The 11457-nt window shown below is 42.9% G+C and overlaps 1 protein-coding gene across 1 annotated transcript in view; it reads left to right on the top strand.

The window, feature by feature from the left end:
- Positions 1 to 446: 446 nt before the first annotated feature.
- The window catches only part of ADAM2 (ADAM metallopeptidase domain 2), a gene marked incomplete at both ends in the record, with an annotated part of 49926 nt that continues 38915 nt past the window's right edge, over positions 447 to 11457 (top strand). Inside the window, 4 exons of the mRNA XM_080710202.1 lie at positions 447 to 519; positions 2127 to 2203; positions 4133 to 4188; positions 7847 to 7925. Of these exons, the coding sequence (XP_080566328.1) occupies positions 447 to 519; positions 2127 to 2203; positions 4133 to 4188; positions 7847 to 7925 (285 nt within the window). The remainder of the gene's footprint in view (positions 520 to 2126; positions 2204 to 4132; positions 4189 to 7846; positions 7926 to 11457) is intronic.

The raw sequence follows: 11457 nt of genomic DNA, 5'->3' as shown, positions 1-11457 counted from the left end.
TGACTGACACTGCACACGTTAATGCAATGCATCATAATACACGAACACATTATCATATATGAACACATTATCATGCATGAATATATTATCATACATGAATGTATTATCATATGCGAATGTACTGTTGTATATGATTATATGATCACTATGAATATATTATCGTATAACATTATTCTTGAGAATTAAAAGGTCACTTAAGAAGTATAAATGCAACCTTCCTTTCCCCTCCTTCTTAGCTTCTAATAGGTGTCCTGTCCCGAGGGGGCCTCCTTAGGGGACCTAGAGGCGGCGGGTTGGGCAGCTCAGCAGCGCGCTCCCTCCGCCCGCCTGGGCTTGGCCGGGGTCTCCCTCGCAGGTGCACGGCCGAGGGTCTCCGCGCGCCCCCAACCGTCTTGTAGCGGCCAACCGCCACTGCTGGGGCCGGGACCGGGATCCGGGAGGCCGTCATGTTGCCTGTGCTCTTCCTGCTCGGCGGGCTCTGCGGGCTCGGCGCCTCGGAGGACGTCAAGCCAGACTCCAGTAAGTGCAGACCTGTGAGCTTGGGAGAGGCCGGCAGCCGCCCGCCGGTGTGGCCTGGGGCTGCAGGGCCCCTGGGATGGCTGCAGCCTGACACCTGGGACCCCAGGAGGCCTGGGGCCTGGGAGAGTTTGAACCTTACTGGAGGAGGCTGAGACCCGGCTTGTAGAAACTCTGGTTGGAGGGTTCTACATTTATTTGTGCTGATGGCTTGGGCTTTGCTCCGAAATTATTAGCTCCTACCCCTGGGCAATAAAGCAATATAAGTTTTAAAAGTTTCTCTTTGCCGGACGTGGTGGTGCACGCTTGTAATCCCTGCGCTTGGGAGGAGGAGACAGGAGGATCGCGCAGGTTCGAAGCCAGCTGAGCTGGCTTAAAGAGACCCTGTTTCCAAACAAAAATATAAAATAGGTCTGGGAGTGTAGCCCGGAGGTAGAAGGGTTTCCAGGAACCCCAGTACCACAGAAAGAAAGAAAGAAAGAAAGAAAGAAAGAAAGAAAGAAAGAAAGAAAGAAAGATTTTTTCTTTTTTTTTTTTTTTTTTTTTTTGCAGTACTGGGGATAGAACCCAGGGGCATTGTACCTCCAAGCTACACCCACAGCCCTATTTTTTATTCTTTAGTTTGAGACAGAGTCTCACTGAGTTGTGGAGGGTTTCACTAAGTAGCTGAAGCTGTTAACGAACCATGATCCTCCTGTCTCAGCCTCCCGAATGCTGGGATTACAAACCTGCACCACCACGCCCAGCCTTGGTTTTAATTTTTAAGAGAAACTTTTAGGGCCTGCCTTGGTGGCGCAGGCTTGTAATCCCAGCATTCGGGAGGCAGAGACTGGAGGATCATGGTTCGTTAACAGCCTCAGCTACTTAGTGAGGCCCTTCACAACTCAGTAAGACCCTGTTTCAAAAAATTAAGACTTTAAAAATGGGGCTGCTGGTGTAGCTCGGAGGTACAATGCCCCTGGGTTCCATCCATAGTTCTGAAAATACAAAAACAAAAAAAAAAAACACTTGTGATTCCAGGAAGAAGTGCAGCCAGGCGTGGGGGTGCGCGCTCTGTGATCTCAGTACTTGGGAGGCCGATACAGGAGGATCGCAGGTCCGCATCCAGTCTCAGCAGTTTAGTGAGGCCTTCGCAACTGTGTCTTGCTTTTTCAAAATAAAGACACAAAGATAAACAGGGCCTGGAGTGTGGCTCAGAGGTAGAATGCCTCTGGGTTCAATCCCTTACATACCACACAAACTAAAAAAAGAAGTGAGAGTATTTGAAAACAGTAAAACTGACAACTGGCACATAGAATATATTTACTGATTCATGTATTGATTTATCTATGTATGATTGGTACCAGGGATTGCATCCAGGGGCATTCTACTCCCAAGCTACAACCCCTATTTTATTTTCTTATTTTGAAACAGGGTCTCACTACGTGGCTGAGTGCCTCACTAAATCGCTGAGGCTGGCCTGGAACCTCCGTCCTCCTGTCGCAGCCTCCCAAGTACTGGGATCACAGCCATGCCACCTTGCCCCAGGGGCTTGGAGATTGTGGATTTAGATGAGGAAATAAGCCATACAGGAGGAGTATTGTGCTCATGAAACCTTTTGCCCCTTGTAGATTTTGAAAAACTACACATTCAAGTGACCGTTCCAGAGAAAATAGAGTCAACAATAAAGGAGGGAATCGAGGAACAGGTAATCACCCGCTGAGGCGACTGGGGACTGTAAGATGATATGGATATTTTGTTCTCAGGGGTTAATGTAGCATTTTTCACCCATGCACACTTGCAGAATTTTACATTTGTATGGCACTGTTCTTGAGTGGAAAGACCTTTTGGAAAATGAACCGATTTAACTATGTTTCTCAGAAATAGTGGCTCAGTGAGTCGGGATTTAAAACCCTAAGACCCACCTTCCAGATCTGTTTCGTTCCTGGGAAACGCTGAGCATTGGTTGACCTCATCCCCTACAGATTGTTCTCACCTGCCCTCCAGCCTGTATTTGAAGAAATTTGTGGGGGGGGGGGGCGATCATTTGATTTAATGATGGGTTAATGATTTTTCCCTTTTGACTACAAATATGTTCATGATAAAGACTTCCTTTTCAGCTGTTTTTGTTAAAACGTTGTTTAGGACGACCCCCCCCCCTTTGGATTAGAAAGCTGCTTATGTTTTGCACGAAGCTCCAGAAGCTTTGGGGGAAGTAAAATGAGTTTCTTGAAACCTCACACCATACTTTTCTTTTTGGTTGAATTGTAGATGTCCAAGTTATTTAAATGCAAGTATTTTCTTAGCAACTCTTCACTCTTCACCCTAATATTTAATTTAAGCTTATAAGTTGTTATATAACTTTTTAAAAGAAATGCATAGCTTTTCATAAAATTACATTGGCTTAAACAAAAAAATGTAGAGAGGCTTTTGTAGTATTTTAGGACAGTATTTTAATGCAAAACTATTATGGGGTGCTAGTCACATTAAAAAATAAACAAGGAAATACTTAAAGGGGACTACTTAGTGGGAAATTATACTTAGAGGAAATAGCCTCAAACAGGATTCACCAGATTGTTAAAAGACGATGATATGCAGTAAATGAAATTGAAGAAGAAAGAAGCCATCTCCAACTGTCAAATGCATGACAAAGTTGTCTGTTTTGTTAATATCACCATTCTTATTACCCAGGACATAGTAAGAAACTCATAGAATGTTTAATCAGTGAGGCTGTTGTATTTACTGATTTATTAAATACAACAATATGAAATAATATGTTTACAATTACCATAATTAATAATTATTTATAATTAGTTGAGGATATAGACCATAAGAGGAGACTATTCAACTTAAACTAGTAGATTTAATAAAGAACAGAATGGATCTTGCAGACATGAAAAAAGCTGCATGAAACTGTAAAAGTCAGGGATTAGTAGCAGATCAGAGACAGCAGAAGAGAATCCGTTGAACATATGAAAGGCGAATGGAAGAGACAGGTAGAATTTGAAACCTAGAATAACTAGAACTCTTCCAAAAGGGGGAAAGATTAGAGTAGAAATGATTTTAACCGAGCAACAGCTTTAAGAAATAGAATCCTCAGCTCAAGTGTCACAACTCAAAGCACAATGGACAGAAGTCAAGGGACACCTTGATACCTCGGAATCCCAAAGCAGAGAAAATGTCCCGAAGGCAGCGTTGAAAGAAAGGGCCAATAGCCAAACTTTCAGTAATAAGTAAAAGAATAAATAAGCTAATTGCAGAACTTTCAAAATCAACAACAGACGTGAGAAAATAGCAAAATGAAAGCTCCAATTTTCTGACGTAAAAAAATATTTGAGCAACAGTAATCCATTCTAGGTAAACAGCAATTCATTCTTCAGATTCTATTTTATTGGATAAATTTTTAAGAAACAAAAACATTATACATTATATCAATTATATTCTTTTATCAGTTTTGAAAAGCTAAAATTTTTACATGGAGAGAAATCAACAGTAAATTCTAAATGTGTCTCTCTATCGTGGCAACGTGTTTCAGAATGTGGTTCTCATTAATGTAAAATGACAGCTTTTCCTTGTAACTTTCCCCTCTCATTTTCCCGTTTCTTTGCTTTTTACATGTGCTCTCCTTCACCCGTAGGTGTCCTACAAAATTGCAATTGATGGAAAAACGTATATTATGAACCTACAGCAAAAGTAGGTGGTCTCCAAGCTGTCATCTGGTCTCTGTTCTGTTTGTGATTACTCTTTATAATTATCCAACACGTGATTGTTTTGCATTTGAAAACTCAGTTTCTAGCTGATGAATGTTCATTGTGCTCTTCTGTTTGTGATTTAAACAACTTTTTTTTTTTTTTGGTCTCTGTAATAAGTACCTGGGACCTGAATCCTTGGCGTATGTTCCCGTCTTCCTCATTCCTAGTCGCATCAGATTGGGTTTGGGCTATCCTTGAGATTTCACACAGAACAAATTTTGATGGTTTTCTACTTTCCCAAATTTTGATAATTTTCTGTCATAAATGCTGCTGTTTTTCAAGTCCCCTTCATTTTAATTTATAGTTGACGGATCACATCAGATTCTTGATTGGCATGAATTGGGACAATTAAAAAAAAACACTAAGTATGAAAATCTGGTCGCGATGTATTAAGGACTTAGGTTTCAATTGCAATCAGCTGTATTCAATCCCATACCAACTAATGAACTTGGTTAAAAAAAATAGCAGAGCATACCAGTGAAAAAGGAAAATCAAGATTACTATGGTCCTAAATAAGAATAGACGTCTAAAAATAATGAAAGGAAGAAGTCAAGCCAGGCTTGGTGGCACAGGCCTATAATCTAAGAATGTGGGAGACTGAGACAGGAAAATTGTAGGTTCAAGGCCTGCCTCAGCAGCTTAGTGAGGCCCTCAGCAATTTAACAAGACCCTGTTTCAAAATAATAAGTAAAATAGGGCTGGGGATATAACTCAGAGATAGAATGCCCTGGATTTAATTCCCAGTACTATAAAAAAATTTTAAAAAGGGAAAAAGTCACCTGTAAACAGTCATCAAATTAATAGGAAAATAGTAAATACACCTGCATTGTTTCTAGAATTAATATCTGTGATCCTAATATACGTCATTAAAATTTGAAAAATATTTTTATGTATAAGATGAATAGTACTACAGGGAGTCACCAAACAGGGTCTCAAAGTACATCTTTGCAAGAAATGCATAGAGAAACCCAGACTCTGCAGCCACTTCAGAGCGAGCCAGTTAGTTGTCCAATACAGCGTCCTGTGAAGAACGCTCCGGGTCGCAGTACGGAACAAGCAAGCGTTCAGTCAGTATAGATTAAACCACGTAAGGCGTGATGGGTTCGAAGTGTAAGAAGATCTGAATGAGCTGATTGCCACCGCTCTGTATTGTTTCCGTAACAAAAAAGGTGTAGCCTGTACAACACAATCGCGATGCAATTTACCAGTAAGTAGGTTATCACATTTATACAGCTTAGAAACGATGGATGTCTTTTCTTTTACACAAGCAATCTCAGGGCGTTTAAATGAAAGCAATCACACGTGAGAACAACAACAAGACGTCCTGGATGGCGGCCACATTCTCAACAATGAGCACCATCCAATAGGGACCTCGTCACAAATGCTTGGTCAAAGACGCCCCAGCTGTTTGTAAACTGAGTACAGTAACTGCCAAAAAACTCTTGGCTCAAGAAAAAGTATTCTTTTTTTTTTCCTCTCAAAACATTATAGCTAAGTATCACTAAATTACAACAAATAGTGTTAGCCATCAAACGGTTTTTAGATACGAATGCCCAATCTGGCCTCCAAGCGCACTGCAAAGCTTTTCTGCCTTTTTTTCATGTCACACGCAGCAGACAGAGGACAGTGGTCTGGGTGTGCAGAGAGTGTTGCTGGGCGCGCTCCTGGTAGGTGACGGAGCCTCCAGCGCCCGCAGCAGTCAGAGCGGGCGGCCGGCCGACCCCTTCCCAGGGCATCCTGGGAGCTTGCCCATTTCAGACTTGGCCAAGAGGTCCATGCTAAATGGATTTCCAACAGACTGCAATGCCTCGACGGTGTGCAGTTAGCTCCTAATGGGCCTTGTCGCGGCAACACAACAAGTCCGTGAGAGCGCTCACACAGGAGCTAAGAATGCCTGCCTGAGATTACTTTTATTGCATGGTTCAAGGCATTCTTTAGACCAGCTTGGGAAGAGATCCAGGGCAGACTATGCAGTCATAACGTGAGGATAAATACTCATGGTATCTTTGTGTGTGTGTGGGGGGGTGGGAGTACTGGGGTTGGAACGCAGGGGCATTCTACCTCTGAGCTACACCCCCAGCCCTGTTTTTTATTCTTTATTTTGTTTATTTATTTAATTTTGAGGTACTGGGGTTGGAACCCAAGAGGCATTCTACCTATGAGCTACACCCCTAGCCCTGTTTTTATTCTTTCTTCTGAAACAGGGTTTCATTGAGTGGCAAAGGGCCTCACTATAACAGTATAAGTAGCTGAGGCTGGCTTCGAACCTGCAAGATCCTCCTGTCTTGGCCTCCCAAGCGCAGGCATCACAAGCGTGCGCCACCACGCCCAGCTGTCATGGCATCTTTTAACAAGCTGCCCCTATCTGCGATGCCATGAGAGCTTCCGAGGACTCCACGTGAGCTGTAGCGCTGTCTGAGTTCCTCATGTATTGAGTTTGAATGTTACTCCCTCATCCGACGCGTGCTTTCCTTTCATTTTGTAGGTCGTGTCTCACTCTGCTGAATGTCTCTTTTGCGTTTTGTTTGATGCCGTGAGAGCGGGGCGTGGTGGCCTGATGCAATTCCACTTGTCTATTGGCTTCTGTTACCTATACTTTTTAAAAATCATATTAAAAAAAAAAACTTCCAAGACTAACATCAAAAGGCTTCTTTCTTTTTTTTTTAACTCATGGGATTCGACCTCCGAGCTACACCCTCTGCCCTATTTTTTACTCTTGTTTTTTGAAGCAGGGTCTCACTGAGTTGCAGAGGGCCTCACTAAGTAGCTGAGGCTGTCTGCGAACCGCGATCCTCCGGTCTCAGCCTCCCGAGTGCTGGGATGACAAGTGTGCGCCACCACGCCCAGCTTGAAAAGCGTTTTTCTTATGTTCTCTTCTAGTGGCTTTATAGTTGCCAGTCTTACACTGAAGTCTTTAAACCGTTTTTAGTTTATCTGTATATACGGTGTGAAACAGGGATCCAATTTCATTGTTCTGTGTGTGAACATCCAGTTTTCCACACACAGTTCTTTGGAGAGTCTGTTCTTACCTCGTGGTGCGTGTTCTCGGCAACATTGTGGAAGATGAATAGACTGAGCCGGGCGTGGTGGCGCTGGGTTGTGATCCCAGTACTTGGGAGGCTGAGACAGGAGCATCACAGGTTTGCAGCCAGCCTCAGCTACTTAGTGAGGCCCTCCGCAACTTAATGAGAACCTGTTTCAAAGATAAAGAATAAAAAACAGGGCTGGGGATGTAGCCCAGAGGTAGAATGCCCCTGGGTTCCATCTCTAGTACTGAAAAAAAAAAAAAAATCAAGGAACTGTAAATGCATGGATTGATTTCTCTTATATCTTCTCTGTTTCATTGCCCTCTGTTTTGGCATTAGTACCATGCTGTTTTGATGATGGTAGCTTTGTAGCATATTTTGAAGTCAGGGAGTCTGATGCCGCCAGCTGGATCCTTTTTGCTTTGACTCTGTAGGGATACCAACAAGGAGGTAAAAGGACCCATACACTGAAAAATCTTTTCCTGACAACCGATATATCTATAAGAAGTATATTTTTAATAAAGATTGAGGAAATAATTTTCTCCATTAAGTGTTGTTTCTCTATTTTCACAGAAATTTTTTACCCCATAATTTTCAAGTTTATGGTTATGATAACGAAGGAATAATGAAACCTCTAGAACAAGAGTTTCAGGTATGGTTTTTGTTGATTCTTTTACCTTCGTGATACGAGTTTCTCTGATCACATTATTTAGGCTTCGTATATCCCTAAAGTACAGAGTACTGAGGACAGGGTTCATTTGAACATGAATTTAGTCATTTCCTTTGGCGACGTGTACTCAGCCCTATTAAGCAGATGGCGACCAAAGCAAACACGGGGCTGCTGTGTCTGTTGGTTCTGTGAGGATGTACATGTATTGAAGAGCTCGAGACAAGCCCACCACCACAAATAATGAAGGACACTCTAGAGATGCAAGAGACAGCGAGGTTCATTGTGCTGCAGCTCTCTCCTGGCTAGCCAGGGGTCGAAACCCAGACGTCACTCACCAGTGGAGGGAGTTCGGTCGAGGGTCGACCCAGAAGCTCCCGGAAAGCTCTGGATTTATAGCCCAAAGAGGGGGTGGTCACACACGTCAGAGCCCGCCAAAGGCATATCCAATCATATAAACTTGTAAACAAGTACAACCAATAATTTTAAAAGCAAGTATACTCGTACTTAATGCACAGCAAATGATTTTACAGAGCTGTCTTCCTACGTCATTGCGCCAAGGGCCAGCTTATCTCCCTTATGCTGGGCTTGCTAGTGCCGCCTCTGGCCTGCAGATGGTCTAGCAGATAGCAAAATCTTAAACAGATTAAGATGAAAAACAGGAACTTGTCAGTACCCACCAGCCTATCTAAGATAACACACTCCTTCCTACATTCTCCCATTTTACAGAAGCAATAATTTAAGCAGATCAGGATGAAAAACAGAAACTTGTCAGTCAACTGCTTGTCAATTAAGTACAATCCCACTAGTTGCCGTATTCAATACCTTTACATTTCTCACATCACTTAACACTATTCTATCTTAAGTAACTTATAAAGCTATCTTTGCTAAACTTTCATGCTGTGGGGGGGAACCTCTGCTCACATATTCCCAAAGAGGTTAGTTAGTTCCTGGTTACGAGCTTCCTGGAACAGAGAACTTGTAAAATGCTTTCAACTTTCTTTAGCCTTCCTATTCCAAAAGCATATTTCAAAAGCAAAGCATACTTCTAAACTTTTCAAAATTCATTTCTTTACAGGCTTTTTATCTCTTTCTAAACCTAGGCCGCATCTTCGCGTAAGCAGAGTACAGGAGCTAAAGTTCAAGCAATTCATAAAAGACACTTACACCCACACATTTCTCAAGAAAAACTATCCTATGACTTTTACTCACAAATACTATCAAAACATTTATTTTTCTATTCCAAAGTCATTCTTCACAGTTATTACTATCCTATTTTCCTATTTCTTGTCCTTTTAATCTCACCTAATCTCACCTTATACTCTAAGTCCTAATTCCTATTACACACCTAATACCATCCTATATTGTTCATCTGAATCTTCATGGTCTTTTCTACTCCCCTGGTCCCTCAGAGTGTGTGCTGTGAACCTAATGCTGAGAATGGAAATGCAGAAAATCTGCCCCCGGCAGGGCGCGGCCAGGCAAATTTACACACGCCTCCACCCAGCTTTTGTTTTTCTAAATTGCAGTTGCTTCTTTGGGACTGGTGATGGAACGATGTAGCTCTTTCCCTCTAGTTTGTAAAGTTAGATCTATTAAATAAAACTTTTTTTTTTTTTTTGCAGTACTGGGGATGGAACCCAGAGGGCAATCTACCTCCAAGCTACACCCCCCAGCCCTATTTTTTATTCTTTATCTTGAAACAGGGTCTCACTGATTTGCACAGGGCTTCACTAAGTAGCTGAGGCTGTCCTTGAACTGTGATCCTCCTGTCTCAGCCTCTCAGATGCTGGGATTACAAGAGTGCACCACCACGCCCAGCTTTTTATTTATGTATTTATTTATTTTTGGTACTTGGGATTGAACCCAGGGGCGTTCCATCTCCACGCCACACACCAACCCTATTTTATTATTTTGTGTGTGTGTGTGTGTGTGTGTGTGTGTGTGTGTGTGTGTGTGGTACCGGGACCCTCCTGTCTCAGCCTCCCAGGTACCAGCATTAGAGGCCTGTGTGCCATCACGCCCAGCGTCACTTGTTCATACCCCATGTTGGGTGGCGGAGTCGGGCCAGCTTCAGGGAACACCTGGGTCTCCTTTTTGAGACTTAGTTTCCATGACTCAGATCATGAGGCTTTATTCCGAGTATCGCAGTGATACACAGCACATGTGTGCATAATCAGGACAGTACGGGGCCTGTCCCTTCCTCTCTGTGATGCCCTTCGATGGAAACTCACAAAAAGGATCTCAGCAAGTACAGTTGTATTCTTGCGGCATGGACTGCCACTTGCTTTCTCTTCTTGTCTGCCTTTGTACCTGAAGTTAAAGAATATATATATTTAAAATATATTTTTTTAGCCGGGCATGGGGGCTTACACTTGTAATCCCAGCACTTAGGAGGCTGAGACAGGAGGATCACACAGGTTCGAAGCCAGCCTCAGCTACTTAGGCTCTCAGCAACTTAGTGAGACCCTGTTTCCAAATAAAGTATAAAATAGGTCTGGGAGTTTAGCCCGGAGGTAGAAAAGTCCCCGGGTTCCACCCCTAGTACCACACACACATACACACACACAAACACACACGCACTTGGGAGGCCGAGACAGGAGGATCACAGGTTCGTGGCCAGCCTCAGCTACTTAGTGAGGCCCTCTGCAACTCAGTGAGACCCTGTTTCCAAATAAAGAATAAAAAATCAGGCTGGGGCTTTAGCTCAGAAGTATGATGCTTCTGGGTTCCATTCCAAGTACTGTAAAAGTATATATATAATTTTATTTATTTTTGTGGTACTGGGGATGTAACCCAGGGGCATTCTACCTCTGAAAGACACCCCCAACAATAATTTATTTTTTATTTTTTATTTTTTATTTTTGAAACAGGGTCTCACTGAGTTGCGAAGGGCTTCGCTAAGTAGCTGAGACTTTGCGGACCTGCGATCCTCTTGTCTCAGCCTCCAGAATTCTGGGATTACAAGTGTGCACCACCATGCCCAGCTCTACTTATAATTTTATATGTAATATATTCTTGATGGGTCCAGTCCGTCAGTGGCGGGACTGAGAAAGATGGTCGGTATCAATGGCCCAAACAAAAACACACACGAGCTGGGAGCTGAGTCAAGCAGGAGCTCATTTATTCTTCTTCAAGCAATATATATATATATATATATATATATAGCACAAAACTACAAGGGGAATTTCCAATGAGGAAATTGCCTAGCCTATCGGGATAAAGGTCACCTCTTCACAGACCCAGCATGTAGCTCACAGCCAATCCCAGGCCAGTACACGAGCCATTCATGTGTGCGGAAGCTCCTTTAAAGGGAAAAAGGGAAAAACTGCTCAGTCTCCCCACCCATATCGAATGGGGAAACCAGGCCTTCGTAGCTTCCTCCAAGCTCATCTTAGCCCCTTTTCTGCGGAAGTTCTTAAACTTTACCTAAGGCTTAGCCTGCAGGCCGCTCAGGCCGAGGGAGGCTGCATCTCTAGGCACTGTGTGCACACCCCAACATATTCTTAAATATAAA

The sequence above is a fragment of the Muscardinus avellanarius genome, assembly GCF_963383645.1.
Source record: "Muscardinus avellanarius genome assembly, chromosome: 14".
Classification (NCBI taxonomy): Eukaryota; Metazoa; Chordata; class Mammalia; order Rodentia; family Gliridae; genus Muscardinus; species Muscardinus avellanarius.
The sequence above is the reverse complement of the archived record's forward strand: the minus strand, read 5'-3'. Positions and strand labels throughout refer to the sequence as shown.